This window comes from Takifugu flavidus, chromosome 6 (assembly GCF_003711565.1).
Source record: "Takifugu flavidus isolate HTHZ2018 chromosome 6, ASM371156v2, whole genome shotgun sequence".
NCBI lineage: Eukaryota > Metazoa > Chordata > Actinopteri > Tetraodontiformes > Tetraodontidae > Takifugu > Takifugu flavidus.
Genome location: NC_079525.1, coordinates 6,896,471 through 6,924,374, shown reverse-complemented (window position 1 = coordinate 6,924,374; position 27,904 = coordinate 6,896,471). Strand labels below are relative to the sequence as shown.

General features: G+C 44.2%; 1 protein-coding gene across 1 annotated transcript in view; it reads right to left on the bottom strand.

Moving 5' to 3' along the window:
* The window catches only part of LOC130527240 (voltage-dependent T-type calcium channel subunit alpha-1I-like), a 103,358-nt gene that overhangs the window by 38,754 nt on the left and 36,700 nt on the right, over positions 1 to 27,904 (bottom strand). The window contains 8 exon segments of the mRNA XM_057035510.1: positions 2,534 to 2,919; positions 3,007 to 3,343; positions 7,732 to 7,824; positions 8,292 to 8,634; positions 12,916 to 13,075; positions 18,092 to 18,189; positions 25,944 to 26,077; positions 27,620 to 27,732. Of these exon segments, the coding sequence (XP_056891490.1) occupies positions 2,534 to 2,919; positions 3,007 to 3,343; positions 7,732 to 7,824; positions 8,292 to 8,634; positions 12,916 to 13,075; positions 18,092 to 18,189; positions 25,944 to 26,077; positions 27,620 to 27,732 (1,664 nt within the window).

Below are 27,904 nucleotides of genomic sequence, written 5' to 3'. Positions count from 1 at the left end.
CTATTAGATGGATAAATTTAGACATGCCGATAAGTCCATTCATGCTTTTAAGTACATGAACAGCGGCAGCTGGTTTAATGCGTTTCCTTTTTTTTTCGCCTTTCACTGTAAAATTGCCTTCACAATAGCTTCTGGCTGTCAGTCTCATGCTGTGTCAATGCGCATCAATGTCTGTCTTTTCTCTTCTCTCCTGACACAGTTTAAGTTTCTCTCTCTGTTTCTGTCTGGCCCGGGTCAAATTACCCAAGAACACACACACACAGGGATCTAAATTTGGCACACTCACAAATTCAATCACGATTCCAGCACATCTCTATTCCACAGAGCCCCTCTTTTACCTCACTGATGATGCTTCTGACATTTTCACTATTCCAGAATCAATGAGGACAGTGTGTATTGCGTTTACGTGCCTCTATGTATGTATGTATGTATGTATGTATGTATGTATGTATGTATGTATGTATGTATGTATGTATGTATGTATGTATGTATGTATGTATGTATGTATGTATGTATGTGTGCGTGCATTGTTGTACTTGCTACATACTGACTACCATAATCCATATTATACTAGGAAAGTGGAGACATTGTGGCTGCTTCTTATAACTTCAAAGCCCTATTTGGGGGAATAAGATGTGGATTGAAGGTTAGGTTTAGTTGAAAGTCAGGGGTCAGGGTCGGGGGCTAGGTGGGATGGTGATAGTGGGTTAGGGTTAGGAGTTTGGAAATGCAATATACAGTATCCATGAAAGACCTCACAAAGATTGGAGTACAAGGATGTGTGTGCGTGTGTGTGTGTGTGTGTGTGGGTGTGAGTGTGAGTGCGTGTGCATGCTTTATATTTGTCATTACTAATGAGTGTTTAGCTGTGAGAAAACACAGGCTAATGATGCATATCCACCACTGTTAGCATCACCGATTGCAGACCAGCCAAACATTGTCGACAGCCCCTGGAGATCCATTACTGCCATCTCATTACTGCAGACCTGAGAACAGATCTAAAATTTTGTTTTTCTATCTGCTGATGTCTGAAAAAAGAAAATACCATCCCATTGGCTCACTGCTTTAGCGAAGTGGAAAGGATCTTAGAAAAGTATGCTGGGTATCTATAACAATAATAATAACCGCAATTTCCCTGAAGATATGGGGGGGTTGGGGTGGGGGGGGTGGGGTATAACATATTCACTGTGCAATGAAACCCGCAGGTAAACAATAGTTTGCTAGTCTGATAGCAAAGACTCTCTCAAGACTCACAGACCCACAGTGGGGTGGAAGTCAAAATAAACTAAATCCACTATGCTATTATAAATCTACTCTCCGTTCCCTTTCTGTGCACTCAGAGGTGTAACATGAGATGCACGCTGGTTGTACCTGTACAACAGAACAAAGCTAACACAGCTAAAATCTGCCATTGTGTAATGTTATTTGCTGGCAAACAGAGAAAATAATTCTGTTTTAACCGGTGGTAAATGCAGCCGCATGTGCTTCTGCCAGCTGCTTCCTAATCATCCTCAGGTGGAATTAGAGGCTTAAATCACATAATATATTTTGCATTATTAACTGTTAATTTCTTTCATTCTAAAACACGCTGCTCTCTGCGCTGCTTCTTAGATTGCCCCCCCAAAAGCTAATTAGGATTTTGTTTCTGAACGCTTTGACCTAGTTGTGCTCATAATTGCCAAATACATATGTTTGCGTTCTGCCATGAATTCAATTTGCGTCTGACAACCATGCCCAGAGAATCTGAAGGAAGAAAGCACGTAGGTGTCCCTCAGTATATCGATGGAGAGCGTGGCTGCCCCGCCAACATCCATCCATCAATTACTTTGTTGAATGTTGACATTTTTGACTGAGAAAGATGCTTATTCAACAGTGCTGTTTGATCTCCATCCATCCCTGTCAGCCATCCAAAGTACCCATCATGCAATTGGGTTATTGATGCTCCAGTGGCTGTCAAATTAATAATATATGGCGAGTAAATATGTAAGTTAATGGAGAATGCCTGTGACCACCATCGATGTGTTTTCTGTGATATGTCCTTCCATATTTCACCTTATTATCATTATAAGAGGAGGCCCACAGAACTGAGATAAGGCATCGGCCCCACCGTTCACACAGAAAAGGGGTGTAAGTTTGGTTTGTTGAAAGGGAGGTGCAACCACCGACACTCGCCGTTTCCTCGCCCTTAAAGGAGCAAAGTGTGTGTCTGCCTCGCTCGTTGTGTCTCAGGCTATTTTTAACTCTCCCCAACATGAGAGACGACCCACCGCTGTGGCAGTGGCAGGCGCAAGTGGGCGATGGTATAGAAAGAGCCGGAAATATTGATAAAACCACAAAGAGCGCACAAAGCAGAGCTACAGGAAACAAGAGAAAGGCTGAAGTTAAAGATACGTATGAAACTATGTTTCATTGATTAAATCTGATCACCAGTCACATTTTGTGAAGGCCCCACAACCATCGGGTCCTTCTGCCCTCATGAAGCTAATTAACAGCACGTTGGAAAGATAAAGAGTTGGAGGTTAAAGTACAGTACCTGCTCGTGGTGCTCTATGCCCATGCTGATGGTATTGATGAGAATTGCGATCATAATGCCTCTGTTGAAGTATTTGCTCTCCACGATCTCCCACAGCTTCACCCGGGTGCCGTACCAAATGTCCTTGCATGTTCTCCTGGGGCAGCAGCCCTTGTGGTTCGCGGCGCCCTCCCGTCTCTTCTCTTTGTTACTGGAAGAAACTCCCTCCCCATCGGTCTCCTCCACGGCTCCATCATCCGCTTCATCCTTTTCGGTGCAAACTGGACCGACTCCATCGGAGAGCGAAAGGGCCGTGGCACACTGGGGGCAGCCGTCTCTGACGGAGGCGGAGGTGAGGGCCATGGGTGAAGTGTGGTCAGGCTTGTTATGGTGAGGACAGGGTGCAGCTGAAACAATAAAGAGCAACTACTCTGTATCTGCCATTATTCTGTGTCTACAGAACCATCTTCATATTTTAAAGTCCCTCTACGTACCATGTCTCCTCATTGCAGCCCTCTGACGGCCCTCTCTTCCATTGGCTTTCCGCTCCCTCCTTTTTCCTCCTCTTCCTCTCCCGACGCCGCGGAACCCGCGAGGTTTTCCCCGCAGGGTGTTGAACAGAATGACGGTTTGCCTCCTGGCTTTGCGCAGGATGTGGCAGACAAGCTGGAAGAGCTCCTCGTAGCAGTCTCCGGGCTCGCTCGCCAGGGTGGAGGAGGACAAACACTGTGCTCGCTGCTCCTGCATCAGCTGGTGCTCTCTCTGCTTGGTCTCTGAGAACTGGGTGGCGATGACCACGAGGCACAGGTTAATCATGAAGAAAGAACCCACCTAAGATGGGGGAACCACAACGAAGGGAAGTAAGATTTTCTCCATCTGACGATTAACACAAACGATCACAGGATGATAAATAAGCACCGTGACACTCTTACAGCAGGTGACAGGCATCATTAATCTCGAACATTCCTCTTGGACAAAGGAAACACCATTATTAGACTGGAGCTGCTCTGGAAGAGCTCACGGCAGCTTCACTGTCTGCCTGGTCTTGTGTGGAAATGCTTCTCAACTACAGGTGAAATCAGAATCGGATTTTCGAAGTTTCTCTGCACTAAAGATCCAACCAAAGATCCAACACTGAAACAGATCAGTGCTGAAGGTCCTTTCCAGAGGTGTTGACATTGAAACAGGAACTTTTGCTCTATGGGCTCAGAACTGAATTCAACAAGCTGCCTGGCAGCAGTTGGAGGATCCATTTGGGTAGATGAGATTCCAGGAAACCAAAAAAGTTCTTATTTCTACAGAGGATGACTCCTGCCTATGCGGGAAAGACGTTTGGGGATCCAGATCATCAGAGGATCATCGTGACACGTGTTACCACAGTCATGTGTCAGAATAATTCATTTCTAGTGGAAGTTTAGAGTCAACCCAGCGTTAATTTTTTCAAGGAAGAAACTGGAAAACCACTCACGCACGCATCTTTGCTACAAATGCAAGGCAGCACAAAATGCCCTCTTCTCCTCCAGACACAGCTCTGTGTTTGACTTCTAGAAAGGATTTTTGGATCGAGGAAAACACGGGGGAGCAGCTGAATGTTGGCTTTGGACCCCGCTGCCCTTGATTAATAATAAAGTAGTTGTTACCAGGGAAAGCCTGGTGGTACACAAGTGAGGAAGAACAGTCTTCAAAGATGATATCAGAGGAGGAAAAGCCTGTTTTTACACTGCCTCATTCTTTCCCACTTTCCTCACATCAGGATGTCTTTATCTAAAAGTGGCCCCTCTGCTCCATCCATAATTAAAATGAAGCCATCTTTATTTGATCCCACAGTGGTTGCTTCAGGCTCTGCAGTGTGTGTTACTGCTGTGTAACTCTAATGGACACAAAAGCAGAAAAGAAGAGAAGAGGAAAGGGCAAAGTCACCCAGAGAAGGGGAGCTGAATAGAGGACGAAGAGGCAGAGGAAGGATGGAAGCTAACGCTCTTCGACTGTGATCAATAGTGGTTGTAGGACTTGATAACACCCCTCTGATCTCTGAGCCACGGCAGACTGTGGAGGAGCTGGAGAAAAAGTGCTTCAGCATGTGTGAAGTCTTTGATTCCCAGTGCAAAGTGGTCAAAATTGTCCATTTTTCATACCAGCAGAAGGTCTGGTACCACCAAGCTCGGTAATCAGTAACCACTTCCTCATCCTCCCTTATTCCTCTGCTCCTCCTCCTAGTGATGATGGACATCTCTTTAATTCTATTCAACTTTTATTTTCCTAAAGCTCTGCTTCATTGTTTTGCATTTCTGGCTGCGTTGGATCGTGTCTCACCCTTCAATTAAAAACAAGTCTTGTTTAGGGATGAATGTCTATAAAAGTCTCTTTCAATTTAAAATTCAGCATTGCGAGGTGGCCTGATTTACATGATGATTTGATTATTGTAAAGACAAATTAAATGTCACGGTCTTCACTCTGGCAAAGCAAGTCAATTCATTTCAGTTTAAATTGTCCTCAAAAGCACTCGCGATCGTCCCACAAAGGTGGTTGGTGTGTATGATAATTACTGCCTCTCTGGAGCTCAAGGCCTCACAAAGCAGGTTGTTTCTTTGCAATAATGCTGTGACAGGTGGGGCCACAACAGCGGGTCCCCTCCTCTCCACCCAGCTACAGCCTGAGACGTAATGAGGAGCAGAAGAGGAGAAAACCGGCTCTGCAAGTGTGGGAATAAAAAGGCTAATTACACTACTTGGCTCTGAAACAAAACACGTCCAAACTGGCATTTGGAGAAGTTAAAACCTTAATTCCGCCGAGCCAAGCGGCTCCGTGTGAAGCTTTTAATTCCATCAAGTTCTCTCGTGCAACATGACACTAATCAACACGCAACATCTCAGGCTCTTTAACTTTGTTTTTCAAGCCTCTCCATCTGTCAGCCTTCACATCGCTTTGTCTCTAATCAGCGTTTTCATCTTGTGTCACTCACCCTTCACTCCACTCGTCCCTCTCACCCTCTCATCAGCTGGATTTAACACAGTTTTATCGTAACTTTTGTGTGAAATTGTCAAAGCATCTAAATACATCCAGAATGTCTCCGTCTCTGCCCTCGTCTTCAGACGCTGTCTTCGGTCTCTGCGAGCTCCGCGTCAGGCGCTATTAAAGGAAACATTATTATAAAAGCCTCCACATCAGACACTGAGTCAGATAGGGGCAAGCAGGGATATGAAGGCAACTTTTAATAGATCGCAACCCTACATTCTTTTGGATTTGTGAGACTGGTTGCAAGCCAGAAACAGAGGGGACGAGACTGTATAATATTAGAGTTCCAGGTTTGATTCCAGCTGTTGTCCTCCATGTGGGTGAGGCACTAGCAGCCTATGGAACATGTCATTCTGCCTCTCGCCCTGACCCTGATCCTACACACCACCTAAAGCTGCATAGCGGCCCAGAAGAGCCTTGCGGTCTCAGAGAAGGAAGGTTGTATTTATGGCTGCAGCTAAAAACCTTAGCAAATGATGAAGCTTGCAGCTGGATGCAGATGGATGAAACATTTATTCCTGCAAAGCAACAGATGACTGTGATAATGCTCAGAGGCAACATAACATCTCTTTTATTTCCTTTAAAGTTTGAGTCAAATGAATGTCAGAGCTGCAGGATGCAAAGTTAAACTCTTATAGCCACCAAGTTCAGGCAGTCAAAGGCAGCTGATGCTGCTGGTTGTAACTGTGTGTGTGTGTGTGTGTGTGTGTGTGTGTGTGTGTGTGTGTGTGTGTGTGTGTGTGTGTGTGTGTGTGTGTAGAGGGGACACTCAGACACACAATCGATCACACAATTCTCTTGTTCTCGAGCACGTGGTGCACATATCTGGAGCTTGAAAGGTCTCCACGTGTCACGTTCTGACCTGCTCTTTATATCCCTGTGATCTAAGAAACACAAATGGTGTGTCTCAGGGGTCCACTTCAGGACCAGATTTGTTCCCTATGTCTAAGGTCTACCTGGTTTATCTGTATTGCAGACATGACAGCAGTGTTATTAACTGTTGTAATTACTATGAGACATCTGGTGGAGTGTGTCATTAGGGTTTGTGCCCAGAATGTAACCCCAGCATGCCATATAGACATTTTAAAACCTATCTCTTCTTCTCTTGTGTAAAAAGGGGGTGCTTAGATAAATGAAGTGGCATTGGCTGTCATGAGGTTCATGATGGCAAAGCCTGATACCCACTGCAAGGTCTCATAGGTCACACATTCACTTAACATGCTAAATGAGATTAAGTCAATTCCTGAGAGAGCCACTAAAGGTGATAACTGTGCTAATGATGTCACCTGGCTGTCCAGAAGGAACCGTATATCTAACTCACAAGCTAGTGAAATTTAGCTCAAACTGGGTAAACAAAGTGAAACCATTCATCACTGGAGCTGTTCGAAATGGTGAAAAATGTTGCTTTTTATTCCTGACCCTGAAGACAGACTGTGACAATTCCTTTTCTTTTGATTATATTTCTTGCTGTTTTTAAACGGGGTTGCTGGGAGAAACTGGAACTTGTGCAAAAGCAGCCATGGATTATGTAAATGACATGACATTAGCATGTTTATCCAACGTGTTTCTGTTCACGATAGCAATGTCCTTGTGTGATTGCACTGTGACTAAGACTAATGGGAACAGTGACAGTTACATGACTGATGCTCAGCCAGGAACTGGAGAAGAAATGGAGGTAAGAGAAGAGTAAATGAAGGCAGCCAGAGGAGCAACACAAGAGCTCGGGGAAGGAGGGAAAGCAAGAGTTGGCAGGAGGGGGGTTTATTGATGATGTTGGTGCCATCAAAGGTGACTGACAGCTGCGTGAAATGGAAGAAGGAGTGAAGTAGTAAAGAAACACAGGGGATGATGAGAGAGGAAAGGAAGACTGGGCGTGTAACTCTGACTACAAGTAATTGAAGGTAATAAAACAACAGAAGGCAACTCCAGCTCCTGAAGTTAATGGGACAGATATAATATACTGGAGAGAATGTGCACATGTGCGCGCGCACACACACACACACACACGCACGCACGCACGCACACACACACACACACACACGCACACACACACACACACACACACACACACACACACACACACACACACACTTATGCATGGATGGAAAAGGGTGGAGTTCATGTGTAGAGGATGATTCTTGAGAGCTCTCAGCCTAACATGCTTGTTTACTCCTATGGTGTGCGTGTGTGCTGACAGGACTTACAATAATCAGCAGAATGAAGTAGATGAAGTTGTAGAAGGAGTGTGCGTCCATTACATAGTACATGATCTCCACCCACCCCTCCAGGGTGATGACCTGCCGTCAAAACAGGAAGACAGTGATCAATAAACAGCAGCAGCCAGTAGAACTCTTACACAGCTCTTATGCAGGTAATATGGAGTAAACTGCAGTCAGTGCTCATTTTAGTTTTGGTTCTGGAATGATTTAATGGTGAGATTCTTTCAACAACCATGAAAATGTAACTCCTCTCCAACCCAAAGACTCTCAGACTGACTGAAGAGTCTCTGGTGGCGATCGGTCTCTCAGCCTGTAAGAGGCTAATTCCAGACTCAATGAGTCCAGTCGTCATGCTCCCTAAGCTTATTCACCCTCTTGAGTCTTTAGTCCCAAATTCTTGAGTTCTTCTCAGATTGTGCAAGAAGAAATGTCCCCAAGAACTGTAGAATATTAACAGTTGTAATCCCTGAACTGGACACCAGAGTGGCTACATGCTAATGATGCTCTGAACTGTCCTTTAAATGTAAAGGCGACTGATGTCCCACCTGAAATATGACGATCCAGGCATAGGCAATGTTGTCAAAGTTGATGGCCTCTTTGTGAGGGTTGCTGTGTCCAGTATGACACCTGGTGTAGTACTGGTTCCAGTTGACACACAGCCCTCCCACACTGGCGCTCCCATTGGTCATAGGCTCCGGGCTCAGGCCCAGAGATTGGCGGTAAAGGACGTCCTCTTTGTCCAAGCAACAAACCCGGCCACCCTCGCGGCGAGTGGGGATGTCGGAGCAGGACATGATGCCATTGTCCTCACGGAGGGAGCAGATGAAGGGCCGCTCGTCGTCCTCGTCGGCCATGTAGTACGGCCGGGGCAGACTAATCCCTGTGGTCCTGGAGGTGTTATGAGTTAGAAACAAAGCACAAAAAACCTCAGAAATTGAATTCATCCACCTCTGGAAGAGGGAAAGGCTTTGCAGCACCAACGTAAATCTTTATATTCATCCCGCTGGTTTGTCAGATGAAGACAAAGCAAAATCCTCCATCCTTCATGGTTTGTTTTCAGCAAAAATACTGGAACCAAAAGCATAATTTGCAAAGAAATGCAGACGAGCAGAAGAAAATATGGATTAAAACAGCACTCAGGGTGATGCAAAAGCTAACATGAAAACCCTGAGCTGGCACCTAAAATCAGCAGATTCAGCACCTAACATCTAGCAGCTTAGTCCTCCCTCACCTTTGGCCAAAGTCACAAGTTAAAGTAGATTTATGTTGTAGTAGGACATTTTCTGACCACTTTATCAACCCAATTCAGTCCAGGAGCAACATTTTAGACAAACGTCTTGGACAGACTGCTGAAGAGGCTTTTAAACTGACTGTGAAGTGTTCTGGTTGAAAAGGTGTGACTCCATTCCTCAGGTTCAACGCCCCTGGTGCTCTCTCCCTCTGCATGAGCCATCTCATTTTCTAATGTCTGCTCATTGTGATGCAGGAACATCAGGTGTGCGTGCATGCTTGTGTGTCTAATGTCGAATCGGAAGGCGCCTGTCTGAAGGAGAGATGAAGGGGCATCATCAGTATTTGATGAGGACAGACTGGTTCTCTCTTTGTGGGATTTAGACATTATTCACTTCTCAAATCCAAGCCGTCTAACATAAAACTGTGTTCTCCCACGGCCTGTAGGCGGCTACACAGATATTTACTTATTAAGAAAGTTAGAATGAAAAGTAACTTTTGAGGAAGCAAATACTACAGCTGAACATCAGCCCAAGGCTGTAAACAGTAAATTCATTTACATATTTTGTTGGAAATGCATGACTCAAAAATTCAGAATCCCTCCTCTGTATTCTCATAATCAATAACTTCAAAATAAAGTCCAGAGTGTTGCTTGACCTCACACACGTTGGCGAGAGGATCGAGAGTTAGGAACCACTTCCAGTGTCTATGAAACAGGATGGTGCGAGTGCACGTGCTGCTTCAGGGGTCATTTGGACTAGAGACACTCAGTATAACCAGCCGAGCTAAAGACAGTCATCTGAGATGCTTATTTAGTCTATAAGTGTTCAAAAGGTACTAAAGTAGCTTCAATGGAGCTTTATTGCTAAATTTCTCCTGCCAAGATTAATGTGTGAGGGCCAAAAAATTGTCTTTAAAGGTGTTTGCTGAGTGCCAGGACGCTGGCTGCCTGAGACGGAGCGGCACTCTTCTTTGTGATCTCGTCTTCATCCCACAGAGGTTTGCTTGTGAAAGGTCGAACCAGAGAAAGAGATGCAGATGAATGTAGACAGTGGTTAGCAATTACGTCTGACCTGGTATTTGTCGAAGGATGAGCAGCAGAATCATTGTGATTGCTGCCCTGCGTCTCACTCGCCACCTCTTTGTCACCCTCTTTCACTCTCTGTCTGTATTGTACTGGCATGAATAGATGCCATTAGCGTCGTCATCTCCTGTCAGTTTCCAGGTTAGCCGTGGAGCTCTCTGGGATGTGTGCTGAAAATCTTCCTCATTATCTTCCTCAGGTTAAAGCTTTTCCTCTCCGATTGCTCTTTTCCGTGATCTTATTGCCCATATTGGAGTTAACAAAAGCCAAATTTACTCTTAAACTGATGCACTGGAACTCTTCAGACCTTCTTGTATCACATTTCCAGGGTTATCCAACATTAAACCATTAAACCATTTTTCTCACCTGGGATTACAACCCAGGTGAGAAAAATGGTTTAATGTTTTAGGGTGTCCCTAAGCTTCTTTACTGCAGGGCTTTTTGGGCCTATTTTCTCCTTAGTTTGTTGGTTTGTTGTCTCCGCCTGCTCGCCACTATTTCCTGAGCTATCAAACAAGGCTTTCATCATTTTTCTGTCCATCTGCTTGAATAAATGGGATTTCCACTTTGATACCTGTGGAATAGGTAATTTCTATTTCCCTTTTGCCCAAAACGGATGCTTCACAACCCGTGACAGTCCGCCCACTGGCTGCACTCATCTTGTCATCAGCGACCACACTCGCCCACTGATCTGCACCTGTGCGTGACCAAGCCGACATCCAGCGCCGGCAGGAATCACAGATAACTCATTATCAGACTTTATGTTGGCCGTGTGTCTCTGTATTCTGAGGTGATTATGGGCAGACGCCATCATGCAGCCTCCCAATGTCACACACGAGGACATGTTCACACAAGTCAAAGCTGCAGGCACACGCGGCTCAGCTCTGTGACAAAAAATAGCTGCTTGTTTGCAAATTTCACCTCTGTTGAGTGATTCTGTAATGAGCCTTGAGGGGTTGGGACATCCCATCATTACACTCTGTTTCATTTAAGTCGGTTCTCAGAGTGATGGCCTCAACCAGAGAGTTATATAAAGCTCCTTTTTGAATTTGCTTTAAAATATTCCATTAACCATCCGACAACAAGCTGATGCTGGTAAAAGGCTAAAGGCTAAATGCTAATATGTCATTCATAGCTAATTTAGCTGAACCTGCAGACACAGAGTCCCATGAACAGCAGGAAGAGCTGACCGTCAGGCCCCCAAACATAAACTCCATCCTGCCCATTGGACAGGATGTGCTGACTGGTTTCACTGGTGTGAGACCAGACCACTCTGACTGGTGCACAATAGAAATTAAACATTCCCATCTCACATATGACTTCATAGCGGCAGATCCAGAACTACAGTAACAGGAGGGTGTTTGGAAAATGTCAGCATTTGGACTAATGTCAGACAGTTATGCTGCACCTTTATGTTAGCGCTACCAATGACCTTTACAGTCGCACAGTAGTGTGTGCATGCATGCGTGCGTACGTACGTGTGTGTGTGTGTTTGTGTGTGTCATTTGTCCTCCTTCTTTGGGAGTGAAGTCTTATTTTAGTGCATTTGTATTCCTTGGTGAAGACCATTTCCAGGAAAAGTGAACCATATCTGAGTTTTTATACGGTTTCTTTGGAACAGAATTCAATTACAGTTTTGTTGAGGATTTTTCAGAACAGAGAGCAGATCTCCCTCACTCCAAAACACATCCAATCAGTCAATCCCACCGTGTAATAACCCTGTAAAATGGGTGCCTTAAACATTGAGAGAACATCATTATACGCATTATAGCAGATCTCATAATGAAAACCTTCACTGGTGAGGCTTCATGTGATAAACAACATGGTTAACTCTAAAGCCGAACTCCCCTCGTGGGTGATCAGGGACCACCTGATTCACAGCTGCTGCCCAGCAACAGAGAGGTTTTGGGAACTCTGCTTGTAAAAGTCCTCCCTCCCGACTCAGGTGACTGGTGCAGGGACAACCTGCAGTCGTCCTCACATCAGAGCTGCACCGAACACCTGTGTGGGCCAACAGAGACGCTTCCAGATGTTTCGCTCTCTGGGTCGCGCCAAACATTTTTCCTGCAGCCCAACCTCCCAGTCTCTGCTTTGACTGATGGATTTCCGCCTTTCCTAAAGCACAGCAGCTCCATTCATCACCCACAGCAGACAAAGGAGTTTCCCTCTGCAAACAGGACACGAACTGCGGTGCCCTGGTTAAAAGTTCTGCGTTTGACCCTGCAATCAATCCCCAGATTGATCTTCCTTACTTTGCAAAGTCCATCAGCCATCTGATACTTAGGGGGTTCGTTAAAAGTTCTCAAACACAGTAACCTCCCGAAAAACCTCCAATCCGTTGCTAACGGCCAAATGTGGTGCACATTTTGATTCATGCTCTGTGAGCAAGGAAGAAAGTTTGCTTTGCTATAAATCTAACAAGCACTCGAAAAACAAGAACAATAAATGAGAGGAAGAATATTAAGGAGTGAAATCAATGATGTCGTTAATCAAAGGGAGAGATGCTCAGTAAAGGGAGCGGGCTGCAGGGAACCTCCCAGCCATGGTGGATCATCCACATGTAGGTGTGAATCACACGTATATTTACGCTGTCATTAGGTGCCACACAAGAGAGCCGGATGACAACAACAGCGAGCTCGATCACACCCACGCAGCGAACTTTTCAAGCTGACAGAACAGTGTGTCAGAGATCCTCGAGCATCACATTGTCTCACACATGGTTTCTCTCACTTGCTCACTTAGCTTCACACACACACACACACACACACACACACACACACACACCACACACACACACACACACACACACACACACACACACACACACACAGGAGGGGTGAAAGACCATGACTCACAGTGTGAAGTTCTCCTCTGGGTAGCAGCGGTTCCTCAGAAGCCCCGCCCACAGCTGTACGCCAATGATGCCAAAGATGAAGAAGACAAAGAAGCAGAGGAGGAGGACGTTGCCCAGCATTGGCAGGGTGTCGAGCAGCAGGTTCACGAGGATGCGCATGCCTGAGGACACAAGTGCCTTTATTAGTGTGCTAAATGTCACTCTTCCCTTTCCATCCCACATGACACAAATGCTGCCCCTACTGGTCAGCTCCAGAAGTAGGTAACAATCCTCAGGAAGTAGAAGAGCAAAGTGAAACCAGGGCTCAATTCATAACTTGATGAAAAGAGGAAAAAACAAAAAAGGTTTTGATTTGTTGTTACGATACATACCTTCTGATTAACAGGATGGTTTTGTCAGCTCATCATTTTGGATGTGCTGTGGGTGCTTATGCTAATTCTTCTGATCCGTATTGAATGATAATGACATTTGCTGTGTCTCAGAGGTGCGGTAATTACACTTCTCCCTGACCTTTGAATATGTAATCCATCACTATTGAAGCTCATCTGAACATTAGTCCAGTCAAACAAGCAGACCGGACACAGCTGACCTGATGATGTCACTTAAAACCGAGCTTCTACCACAGGCTGTAAAAAGACGCAGAAACGTAGAAAACTATTCCACTTATGCAACCTTTCTTAGAAAGACCTTCTCTCCATCAGCCATTTTTTCACAATTGCAGGAATGATGTTATGTTGACAGCAGTCATATTAGCATAATTAGCTAATTAATCACTAATCTCCACTATAATTGTGATCCCATGGGCCATTACTTTAGCACTGATCTCCATCAGGACACTAAACCAGGGGTTAATACTATTTATAAAGTAGATAGAGGATTGATGCAGCATTTAGATGACTAAACAAGGCTAATTGAGGAGGTGGCCACCCAAAAATGCTCTAGGGATTTACATTGTTCATTCTGATGAAGACCAACAGCTTTAATTAATGTTAAACAGCTTTAAATTAATGTTTAACTGAGGTTCATGTAGCGTAACAAAACCAAAACAAACTGAGGATGATGCAGCAAAGTTATTCCTCAGAAAGCCTGTTAAATAATGAAAATCATAAATAATAAATCTACTGTAGGAAACGGGAATTCGTTTAACTCAGATAAGGATTTTATTTTGAATTAAAAATAAAGCAAAAAGCGGGCAGCCCATAAAATAAAAAAAGCAGAGATTAGGAGGAGGCTGAAGGAAAGTGCTGGAACATGTTACCTTAGTCACTAATGCCAACTCCCAGGGGATTATGGGAAAATACAGAAAACACACCCAGACTTTAAGCTGGTACCAGAGGAACATTTCTGTCAACACCCCATTAACACACGCAAATGTGTGTGTGTGTGCGCGTGCGTGCGTGCGCGGTTTGCTGTTCCAGTGATGTATGAATTTGAAATGTTTTTACTCTCATTAAACTCAGAGGATGAAGAAAGTAAACAGGAAGTCCAGAAGTTGAAACAAACTTGTCTGAGCTGCAACACAAAGGGTGCCTCACACCGTGTCCGTTTCCTCTCTATTCATCTGATAGCCCCTCTATCTCTTTCACTCTTCTATGTCATTCTATCCATCATAACAGCGTTCCCATCTCCCCATCCGTCTCTTAATCTCCTTCATTTTCACATCAACCCTTCATGGAACTGGATAATCCCCTCTCCCTCCGTCACCCATCTCTCTTGGTGTCTTTTTTCTCTGCTGTCACCTGATTTTTCTCTTTCATCCATTTTCCACTAAAAAAGTTGGTTCTGCTATTGATCTTTCCTCACGCGGCTGCACACTTGGATTGGAAACTTGAAGAACAAACACCTGTGGCAATTTTTTCTTTTTAAACTGTACCGAAGACAGCATGACAGCAGGGCAGCAACATAATGCTGTGATTCTGTCAATAACCTTTATTCACACTTTTAATGCTTTAAAAATACTTCTGTGCACGTACAGTTACATTGGTGTAGCTGCAAACACGGTGCTAATGACTTTAATGGTGTGTACCCAAAGAAATTGCTGCGTAAAATAAGCTGTGTAGAGTTAAAGTTTGTGAAACAGCTTTGTTTTCAACATTTAAATGCCTTAATTGAAGCTTAAAGCACACACTTTTGAAGTGCAGATATATAAACATTAACAGTTTGTGCAGCATAACAAAATAACGGGTTTCGGAAAACCAGGCTTTTTCAATACAGTTGTGGCATTACTCCACTCAGGACCAAGGACAGCAACATAGTGGAGTGAACATTAAATGGAAGCAATGAAATGTGTGGATGAATATTGCAGCTGGAAGTCCAAGGGCGCTGGGATGGACACAGAATGTAAGACGCGGAAGGCAGAACATGAGCACAGCATCAACTGGAGTGTCCTCCACAGTCTCCCCGTGAAGACACGGGGGTAAGAGTGCTCTTCATCTGAGCTCTGCTGTATGCTTCAGACATGATGGGCCAAATATACATGTCGCTGAGCCTTTGTTTCAGCCAACCAGACTGAACCAAACAAGAAGTTCCGAGTCCTGGTGTCACACAATTATGAGCAGGGAGATGTTTAGTAATTAGACCTCAAGGGGCCGCAAAGCAGCATAAACTCTGGAAAAGAGTGCCTTCTAGGTTTAGTTTACGTGTATGAAGCACAAAAGTGCTGACTTTTTTCTCATCAAACAGCAAAATGGCTCTGTCGGGCTCATATTGACACCCCCAGGCTCCTGAAATACCAAAAGGCTTATTTGTCGAGAGATTCTCTCTCAATTACAAATTTTCGGGGCAAATCCAATTTTCTCAGGGGGAAATTTATTCACCCCGAATGCTTCCGATAATTCTGCAGCGATTGGAAAGAAATCAAAGTGCCTCAAAAGTTTTGAGACATCATCAGTTTGTTTACAATCACAAGTGCACCAAAAAATGTGGCTGAATTTAAAAAACATGGATTGAAAAAGACAACTGAAGGGTCAATGGCCCATTAAATCTGAAGTGGCCATTTAAACTGTTCCAGAAATGCTTTTTTTTAAAGTCTGCTGTGTCCATTAACTCCTCTTCGTCAGGTTTGATTTTGTCCTCCATTTTATCACCTTCTTTAGTGCCACTTTGCAATTTATTTTTGTTTTTATAGCACTGTTGATTGCCTTAGCTTTATTATCAGGATGAAATTAAATATTCATTGGTAGAAATTAGAATTTCTAGTGAATTCTATAAACTACTAAGGTTATTTCCATCCGAATCGTGAATAAATTGGTTGTTTCCCGTATGAAACTGCTCTTTTGACATTCAGGACCTTGGACAGAGACCAGAGCAGGTAGAGCTCTAAGATGGGGCGGAGTTTTAATAGGAAGTGGGAGGGGCTGGGGGAGCCAGGCCTCTGAGAAGAGGTGGACCTGAGAGAAGGCTCATGGTGCTGAACAAACTTCAACATCTCTGATTTACAAAATACTTGGGGTCGGCCAAGTGGTCAGGCTGCGGTGAATTTAGAAGAAGTTTATAAAAATCATTTATTCATTCGAGCTCATGAGTGATTTTTTCCCTGCTGAATATTGGGGCTATTTTCTATTCTATTAATGATCCCTGAACTTATGGCTGAAGAGAATTTTCTGGGTTTTTTTTGTATATGTTTCTGTTCTATGTTAGAATTAGTTTAGAAGTTAGGGATAATATAATCATTAGCAAGTGTAATAAAGATAAGCAGTCAGTTGATCCTTCCTTGACATGACTGTTGTTTAGATAACGGTAATCAGGGGAGACGGTCAGGCTGAAAGTGTTAAACACCCATCGTTAAACTGGACAGCATAGTTTAGTGGTGTTGATAGTTCATCTACAAGAATGTGAACTTTGATCTGGCTACATGCGCAACAGTTGGCTCTTTTCTTCAAAAATGCCTTCTTGCTGGGTTGGCGTTAAAAAACAACAGAGAACGAGGACTGTGCCAGCATCCAATGGAACTGGAAGGAGAAGACGAGGTCATCCAATCAGAGGACAACATCGGACTGGATTAGCATCAATGATTTGCCTATTTGTTTCTATAAAAGACTGGGTCAAGGGATAGTTAGGTTGTCAGACTTCATGCCCTGACAATTGACTTTGTTATTGTAGGGTTCTGAACTGGCCTGGAGCTCCGTAATATTTGTATATTGAATTGATTCTATTTCTTAATACATTTTGAAATTGGGATTTTTCTCCTTAAAGTCTTCAGTGAGAGAACATGCGGATTGGCAGTGACACACTTGAGAGCATTGCAATCCAACATGGCCTGCGAATGATTTTGAACTTTGTTCCCTTCCTCTTGCTGCCTTGGGTTTTAATAGGCCTGTGATCAGGTTTTGCCTGTTGAAATTTGGGTTCTGATCTCAAGGTGTAGCTGTGTGTTGCCAGCATAATTCCCCCACATTTTCAACCACAAGTACTGGGATACTGAGGCTGGACTCTTTTATTTAATCTTTACAATCTCATTTATCCTATAATGTACTACCTACCAGTGAAAGAGCTCCTACAGACTCTACAGGCCATCTTTTCCCTTTGCTGTGTTATTTTCTTATTAGTTTTTCTTCAGAACTGCTCTTATTATTTTTATTATCATTCAACACAGTCTGATCTCATCTCTAAAACAAAATAACAACACAGCCACACTCGTCTACTTATTCTATCTAATTCTCCAAGGAGTTGTCGTGTCTGGTGCAACAGAAGATGTCCCAGCAAAATAGTCATTATCAGCCGTGACTGGCGACGGGGAGGAAAAGCATAACTGGGTTGTGAAAAATGTAGAATTGTGATCCACGTTTTGAAAACGCTAATCTTGATGATCCTCCCTTGCAACAACAAATACTGTAGTTGCAAATTTGTATTTATATCTTAAAACTCTGTGTTATACTCCACAAAACTGCATTTCACCATCTTTAAGAAAACAAGGCCACTGTGGAAGGGACCATGCTGGATATGCTCAAATATCAACTCCACATTATCAGAGGTCATTTCAAATGGTCATCCCTCAACTGATAGATAGTTTCTTTATCTCCTATAGTTTTTATGTCCTTTTTAAGGCACATAGAAAGATGGGTTGTGCATTTTTACATTTAAAACAGCCAAAAAGAAAGCAAAGTCCATTATGATGCATTACATCCAGGCGTTTAAGTGTATGTATGAATGAAAGAATGAACCACCACGGAACTTACTGGGCACTCTGTTGATTGCTTTGAGCGGCCGTAGTACTCGGACTGTTCTGATGGCCGTCAAATTGATATTCTGCAGGTCCAGCGAATATTCAACCATCCTGCGGAAACATGCACACAAGTTCATTAACAAGCTGAAGACTAGAAAAGGCCTACGCTTTATCAAACTGTGCTTTCCTGGCTGCCTGCTTAAACGTTCCACAATTTTGTTCTCATTTGTCCTTTAAGCTCCTGCTGCGGCTGCATCTGGATGCTCTGGTTCAGTGGGGCCCCTCCCTTCATTCTGTTGCAGAAGCACACAGTCGCACAAAGTCGGAGGCCTGCTGTGTAACCAATAATTTGAATTAATGAGCAAAGATCTGTGTACCTAGTACAGCGAGACATTTAAAGACACAGGTGGTGGGCTTTGTTTTGCTGCAAACACTGAAAAAAACAGGCAGGGCGACAAAAAAAAGTGTCGTTTACGCCTGAATGTGGAGTATGTTTCTCTCCATCAATGGAAGTGGTTCCTCCATCATCTTAACACTGATGTGAATGCGGTGATGCAGTGGACCCTATAGCATCAAAGTGTGTCCCGCTTCCTGCTGGATATACATGAGCATGACAGGCGTGAGATTAAACCTGCAACTATCTGAGATGAAAGTAAAGCTTCATGAAGCAGCAGGAATCAGAGGTGGAGAAAGTAAACATGCCTGGAGTTAAACTAGGTGCGCAATAATGGAGGAGAGGAGAATAAACTCTGCTACTTGACCTATTTTATGAGGGTTTTATTTCTGGAAAATATAAATCAAGTTGGAATGAAGAATGACAACAGCAAAAGTTGGTGTGAAGGCAAAGATGACAGGAAGGAAGGAAAAATAAGGGAAAAAGAAGAGTTCAGAGCTGATGAATCAAGAGTAAAGCACCAAGGGATGATTAAGTGCAATATAACCATGGCAATAAAGCACAATTGAGAGAGGTGGTAGGAAGGAGCCTGGAGGGTGTTATCTGGTGTTGGAGATAATTATGTTAAGAAGAGAGACAGGCAGAGAGAGCAATATGCATATATCAGAGCGATCAGAAGGACTCTGCTTCCAGTGAGAGTAGGGAGGTGTCAGGATACAGGAGCAAAGAGGTGAAACACCAGCAACATTCTCAGCTAAAGTATTCCAAAGAAGAGTGGATATTAAATAGAGTTTGCTCCAGTTAAGGAATAAAAAAGACTCTGGCCAATTATTTGCTTTCACCTTCCAGCCTACTCATCAGCGGGACAGACAGATGCTTAGAAAGCTCCAATTTCCTGCTGTTCAGAAACAAGTTTTGTCTGGAATCCTGTAGGCTGGAAACTACAGAAGAGTTCTAAGATAAAACATTTTCACGTTAAAAAAATATGTCAAAGACATCTCAAGTTAACTGGGTCAATGTTCCAATATTCCCCCGCCACACACGTCTTGCTTTATTGTCTTCTGCAGCACAGCAGCCAAACACGATTCAAAACATCACCAACGAATGTATTTAACTCAGTGACCTGGGGAAGATGAGAACCAGCTGAGCATGACCTTGGCTCTGACTGGAGGAGCTGCAACAGCAGCCCCAGAACACAATCTGGCGCTGGACAGATCACCAATCAGAACCACAAAATACAAAATAACTCCACATAAACACGGAAGCTGCTGTGAAATGTAAAATGTTGAGACGTTGATGATCATTTTCACCTACAGAACATGCATAGACTGATGATATTGATAGAAAAGATGCATTCAGGGGCAGTATGTTGACTAAGGACACACGAGTGTTGAACAGGTCGGGGAGGAAACATTTAAGGTTCTTCTTAGACAGAAAGAGTGCTGATTGCGTTTCAGGAGAGCCTCAGGTAACATTTGAGTCTAATACTGTATATTAGCATACATTTGCTTGCAGAGCTAATTGAATAGCTAATTGCATAGTTAGCGAGCAAAGTAGCATTCCAGGTTACAGACAAAATGGTTAAAAAAATAATAATTATAATGTCTGTGTCTGCGACCTGATCCAGGCTGAAAAATGTGTCATTTCATGCTAGCAAGACTAATTTTTAATTGGAATCAGTCAAAACCAGAAAACAGTCTGAACCAGTATCACACAGATTCACAGGTTATCTGTCCATGCTGAAAGTCCTCATCTCCTTTGTTCTATTTTCCTCTCCAGCAGTAAATACAAAAGGTTGGGGGGACTGGACAGATAGATATCAGCAGTTTTAACACACACACAGCACTGTAAGTGCTCGGGGCACACTCAAAAAGCCACCTCAGAACTTTAGATAGAAGCCACCTGCGTTCTTACACACAGAGACACACTTAAACTGAAGCATTGGGTCAACACCCCACAGGGGGAGATGGACCATCACTGACTGGCTCTAAAAGGAGGATCAGCAGTCTGGGAACAGACTGTTACACTGTCCTCTTAGTCTAGATTAATGATGCCTCTTACTCCTTGACATGGATGACTTCCTTTGTGCTTCTCCTAAACCACCAGTCATCCTCCTCCAGAAGGTGGATGAGGTCAGTTTGGAATGCTACACCAACGGCTTTGCTTGTGTGTTTTGAGGGGTGGAGAGAAACCAATAACGAAGAGAAACCTTGAACAATTCCCTGTGTGGCCACATCAACAAGGTGGAGGACCTGAGTGATGTAAATCCTTCAACAACTCTCGGAAATCTTGCGAGGGTTAGAAGGGTCCCCCGAGTGAAATGGTTGTGCTTAGAGAAACTTAATGAAGAAAAAAACTGCGGTCACCTTCAGACCTTCAGCCAGGAGAAGCTGGCTGTCGGCCTGGAGGGCAGATTTTTACTGCCTGGATCGAGGACACGGGCCTTAAACGATGATTTAGAATAAATCTGCTGCAATGGCAGAGACACAAATCCACTATTCAATTATAACCCCCATCCCCTCCCCCGACCCCCGCCTTACAAACACACGCATGCACATAAAATCAGTAAAGGCAATTACCTTAAACACACAAATGGAAAAACATTAAAAGATTTTACACATTCACACCAGTGGACAAAGAGCAGGCCGGCCTTGGAGGGGAGAATAATCTAATATGGCAATTAGATGAGAGCACGGAATGTCTCGTTTTTTTGCCTACAGTCCATCTCCGTCCCTCTGTGGAGAAGATGGCATCAATTATTAAAATGAGTTTAATGGATGCAGAAGATCTTCAGTCCCAACAGAGGCTTAAAGTCACACATGAGCATTAACAACACAACAGTCTCTCCACCCTTTTAACTGTAACCTTCCACTGAAATACAGTCCTGCTTTAATGCACCATCCATCCATCCATCCATCCATCCATCCTCCATCCATCATCCATCCATCCAGTCACCTACCCACCCACCCATCCATCCATACATCTATCCTTCACACCTACCCACCCATCCATCTTCATTCACCCATTCACCACCCCACCATTCACCCATCCCCCATTCCACCATCCTTCCTCCATCGCCATCCATTCTCCATCCATCCACCCAACCAGCTACCCAACCATCTATTCACCTACCCATTCACCCATCCATCCACCCATCCTTCTACCCATCCATCCATCCATCCATACATCCATACATCTATCCTTCATTCACCTACCCACCCATCCATCTATCATTCACCCATTCATCCACCCACCCATTCACCCACCATCCATCCATCCTCCACAATCCATCACCTACCTTACCCATTCACCCATCCATCATCACCCATTCATCACCCATCCTCCACCCATCCTCTACCCATCCATCCATCTCCATCCATCCATCCTTCTACCCATCCATCCATCCATCCATCCATCCATCCATCCAGTCACCTACCCACCCACCCATCCATCCATACATCTATCCATTCATTCACCTACCCACCCATCCATCTATCATTCACCCATTCATCCACCCACCCATTCACCCATCCATCCATCCATCCATCCTCCATCCATCCATCCATCCATCCATCCATCCATCCACCTACCCATTCACCCATCCATTCACCGACCCATCCACCCATCCATCCATCAATCCATCCTTTCAAGTTGTCTTTTCCTCCATGTATGCATTTTCTGTTTGTATATTATCTTCTGTTCTCACATTCCTGCAGTGTGTTGTCACACGTCAGAGCACTAATGAGATAGTGTTACACTTCCAGCTGAGTACAGATGCTCATGCACATGTCTCATTATGAGTGTGTGCGAGTGTGAGGGAGACATGAGAATATCCTGTCAGCGATGAAGGCCAGCTGTCTGCTTCCTGGCGCGATAACCTTGATCTATTCCTCTGTATGTCACACAGTTGATAGACAGATCCCAGATCTGTAAACTCTGTCAAACAGGCTCATCAGCTATGATAACATGTGGGGTGTGCCTGCACTCTTTAAAGTAAAGCTTGGTTGTGCAACTCATCTCCATCCAATCAGATCAGTTTCCTGGATACAAGAGAAGCCTCTGAGCTGCCTTTTTGAAGCAGCTCCTTCCAGAGAAGATCTAGCCTTTGCACCAGTGTGTCACCTTCTTGTCTCCTTCACTGTGTTAAAGCTGATATAAAAATCACTCTCTTTTCTAATTTTTACACCAAACCAAATTATCATGATGGAGAGTCCCAGATTGGGCAGCTGCAGCTCTGTTGATAATGATTACACCTTTGCTGCCACATTAAAGTCCTGCTCTGCTGCAGAGATTCTTAATAATGCATGGAATCAATATCTGTACCTCCACAAATTAGATCTGCATTCTTTCTATGCAAATACTGGGTGCATAGATTATATTCAATGTCTGACATTCAGGGAATAATTTATCCAGTACTTTTAGAAGGCAGGGACTCAAGTCGCTGAAGCTCTGGTTCGTTACTCTTCAAGTTATTTAATTTAAATAAAGATTATTCACCGTCATTTCCATACAAATCACTGTTAATGATTTTATTATACCGTCTTAAATTGGATTTAGATTTGCACAGAAGAATAAAGGAGGCAGTAAAAATGGCCTCGTTTTAACGTTATTGACAGAACAAATTTATCAGTGAATAATCAGCAGAAAATGTGCACATCTGTCTAGACAGGTGGTGTCCAATGATAAGCTCCATTAGCCATCCGGACGATGCAATTAACTACATTTATGAAAAATGGGGGATTCATAACTGGAGGCCTTATCTTCAGCCTGTATTCACATACATGATGGCATGAAAATAGAATGGAATTACGCTCATATGTCTAAAAATACAGATCCTGAAAATTCACTCAGCTCCGCAGGATTTGTAGCCTCGACTCTGAAACGGCCCACGAAGGTTCATTGAGATCTGGGGACTTTTAGGGGGCCAAACTCTTTGTCATGTTCCTGCAGTCACGCCTGAATGGAAGCGGTGTTCTGCAAGGGCCCATTGTCCGGGTATGTGGGTGGCGTTCCACTCTGAGCATTCATAAGAAATAACAATGGTGGATGTGTCAGCGCCTCCTTCCATTGTGGAAAAAGGAAGCCAAAAACTATCTGAGGTGTAGATGCATCCATTGTGGATTTCAATCCGAGTCCAAACAGAAGCAACCAACGGCCACACCGACCCACAGCAGCCATTACTGTAGCCTACCACAAGAGGGCGATCCACACCTTTGCCTACATACCCAGAGACTACGCTGCTGTGGTGTAATCGAGTACGTGCCCTGGCAGCCCCTCATTAATGCCCTCGCCCGGCCATCACATGCGTGTCACCCTCCCCGGTGCATCGGCAGACCTTTGCCTCCTCCTCAGCAGAGTGCTGGAGACAGATAGAGGGCGTAAACCAAGAGAGGTAGAGCAGAAAGAATGAGTCCATCCTGGGAGAGAAGGTGGAGAGGCAGGTCTGCTCCAGCAGATAGCCCCATCAACACTACCCCCAGATGACAGATGTTCACAAAGGGATGCACACGCAGGCTCACACACACCCCGCAGACGTGCATTCATGCAGTCTATTTGGAGCGTGTGTTGCATATCTTAGCGAGACAGTTAAGAAATGGAATCGTGTGTAAGTTTGGGCCCAGCTTATTGGTTTAAAAGTCTGGTATTTTCTGTAGAAGCGCAGTCCCTGAGGCTCACTGTCTTCCACAGACACTGCAGGGAGCCGCTTCCTGTTTGAAACTGAGGCCTCTCTCATCTCAGATGGCTGCCGCTCTCATCCTTCAAATTTCCCGATGATCTGGGCCGACACGGTTCCTCCGTCTACCTGTCAGCAGCTGTAACCTCATAGGTCTCCCTCAATGCTGCGACCAGTTTCCTGCTGCTGGCTCCGCTGCGGGGATACAGCAGCGCAGCACTCCAGCACATTAGCATCAGGGTTGCTACTGTGAGCCGCAACTGCTGCACAACAGCCACCACGTCACCGATCTCAACCGCCTGTTGCAGTTTTAGTGACGACTGATAAAGATAAAGAGGAAGATGGTACATCCAAAAGACCCATTTAGGATTTGCAGCACTCATAGCTGAGGGCTGGTGTTCCTATGCCTTAGCTACACAAACAGGTCTGCGTCTCCACAAGAACTTTTGCTGCTCTGAGCCACTTTACATTGATCGTACTCATCCTCTCCTGGGCTCACCACACATTTAGTGTCCCCATGAACATCTCAATCTACCTGGACGACTTTCTACATTTCTAATTTTCCACCAATCAGAAACATTTGTTTAAAGTGATTTTTTTTATGTTTATTTGCAAGAGCATAATAGAAGCACTCTTACTAATCTAAGGCAACATTTCAGTTGTTGGCTTTGCTTTGAATTTGGTGAATATATCTATAGATGCATGTATGGATGCATGTATCTGTTTTGTGGACACAAAAAGGTAAAAATATGAAAGCGGTTTATCAGTAGACATGAAAACCAACAAACCAACAGGCTTTTGTTGCATAAAAAAAGAAAAGTCCCATTTTTAAATACAAAAACAGCATATTGACACATTACTGTGCACAATCCTACTGAGCGCTGCGCTCCAGTGCTGAACACACAGTCTAAGCAGAGCCGTGGATTGAACTCATGCTGCTTCTAATCCCTTCCCTGCAGCTTTCCTACTGCCTGTGTTTGCAGCACACTAGTTCCCAGGGGTGCGACGTTTTATCCCCCCCCTCATCGCAGCTATGCGTGCACCACATCTGGTGGAGAATAATTGGTGGTGGTGGCCGTATATCTCCGTGGAACGTGCCTAGAGAGCTTTGGGATTTGGCGTACGGCAAAGAAGATGGCAACGAGAGGAAAGACAAGCGGAAGAGGGTCGAGGGAAGCCATAACGAAGATGAGGAAGCGGATGAGAGGGGGAAAAAATGCTTAGAGAAAGCAAGAAGGTGTCAGCAGTGGCTTCTCTGGCCTGAAGGCTTAAAGAATAAACCTGAAATTAATAATGGAAATTCCACAGGAAACGAGAGTGAAACATGCACCTTTCCTGGGGGGAAATGACAAATGGAGGAGGGAAAGACAGAAAATACAGGCTAGATAACGTATTCTGAAAACCTTAAAAGGTGGAAATAAAGCAGATAAAAACCATAAACGCGTCTGACACCCTCCGCAATAAAGCAATCCAGCACTATGGTGACAGTGAAGGCAACACCAGCTTCACATTTTTGATCATTTCTGTTAGCACATAAATTATAGTAAACTTTTCACTCAACAGCTGGATTAGCAGCTCTGCTTACATATTGTTTAGCTGATGATTCTGATTACATCAATCACTTTAACCCAGACAAAATGCAGGAGTCAACAAGAGAAACATCTTTAAATCCAGTTTCATTAGTGCCCATGTTGATCTTTCACTCATACCTCAAATATTCCCTAATTATCAAAGGTACGGTCTGGTTTTTTACACTGTTGTGTTTGAAGCTGCTCTCTCACAGAAGGAGGTGCTCACCCTGCCATGACGATGAAGAAGTCCAGTCGATTCCACGTGTCCCCCAGGTAACATCTGCGGCCAAAGATTCCCAGGGCCACCATCTTTACAACCATCTCCAGAGCGAAGAAAATGTAGATGAACGCATCAAAAGCCTGAAAGACACACAGAGATATTGGTACAAATGTTGGAGAGCTACACTGCACAGTGAACGGCTAAATAAATAAAGTAAGCAAGTAACTAGGTAAGTAAGTTGTGGTTGGCTATTTTAAGTCTTTAATCAGGCTGGCCACGGGATATACAACTGTTGTTTTATGCTGTTCTTTCTTACAGTTTCCTATCGTTCCCACCCCCAACTTCCCAGATGAGTGTTTTGTTCAGAGTAATTGGGGAATGGAAATAAGTTGTTGGAGCGCTAATCAGTAATAAGCCCTGAATCGACCCCCCCTTCTCACCAGGCCTGCAGCTTTAATTACACATGTAATTAAAAGAAAAGAGGGAAAAATCCAGATAAATCAAATCGATGAAGTGCTAATGCAGGTTATTGCTGCAGTGAGCAGCAGCACAGATTAGCTGGTTTATTTTGGGAGATTAAAGATGAGCCGATTGGGATGCTGACGTGTAATCTGGTCGGTGAAGTGCTGAAGGCATGTTGCTCTGAAGCTGAATCACTGATGCGGCTCTTTGTTTTGTCACTATTTGGCCTCTAAAGAAGAAGAAGAAGAAGCCTTTTACTCAGCAGTCCTGGAAGATGCAGCACCTGCTGATGAGAAGGGCTGAGATTCTGACCTTGACCTTCGTTAAACCAGGAAGATGGATTAACTCTTGAGTTTCCTGATCCAATAAGGGGAAAAAAACTCCTCTGACATTTATACCCATAGCTTGCACTTTTCCCTTTACTTTACTGTTTTATGTCTGTTTTTCCTTTATTAACCATTCATCACAGTTAACTCAACAGAATCTAACAATAATCAGTGTTTTTGCCTAATTTTCCCCCTCTGAAATGAGTCCTGCTCAGCTTTAAATGGGAAAATGTGCAGGAATGTGTTATTTTTCAGGGATTAGGAGGAATAATTGAAGACAGCACCTGTTTATATCTCATCTCCCATCATCTAACGGAGGGAATATCCTGTATGTTGAAGCCTTCAACAGGCACCTTCCTGTTAGTGCTAATAGATTTTTTTTTTTGCTTGTGAGGCACAAGTGAAATCGTGGTATTGATAAACGGATTTTCAAAGAGAAGCACATTGACTGTGGCATTGTAGCCCCCTAAATCCATGCTGCTATTGAATGGGTCTATAGATACTTGCTGGAGAAATTCCATTAAGTCCAACTCAACGGCCACATCAGGGAGCTGAATCAATCTGCTGTGTGTTCTTAGACGAGTGTGATGCCGCCTGTGTGTCCGGTGAGCATGTGAACGACGGGGCTCCGCAGTGATTCAACGAACACCAGACCAGCCCGGAGACACGTGCACGTGCGCAGGTGTTACACCCACTCGGACACGGGTGAGAAGGGATTTCGGTGCTGTGCCAGAGGACGGAGAAAGCTGCTTAGGTGGTGTGTGTGAGAAAACCATGCTAGCCTAAGTCACTGCCAGGAATTACAGGCTGCAGCATGAGGAGGGTGGGAGAAGACCTCTGAATGTCAGCAACCCCAAGACAGTTTCCTTCATCTTCTGTGTGTGTGGTGAGTACCTGCAGTATTTGACATCGGTCTGAGGAGCAGTCGATGTTCTCACAGGGCTGATACATTCCCAGGGTCACGCAGTTCAACAGGATGACCATGATGCTGACGCGCTCAAACCACGTGGAAGCAGCAGTGTTAAGGACAACACCTCAGAGAGAAGCACAACAGAACAGAAGACACGCGGCAAAGTCTCTCCAGTCTGACACAAACCTCAGAGTGACTGCGAGTTGAAGAGGAGGACGGTTATGATGGAGGACCGAACGTCTGTAATGTTACATTAATGTTACATGCAC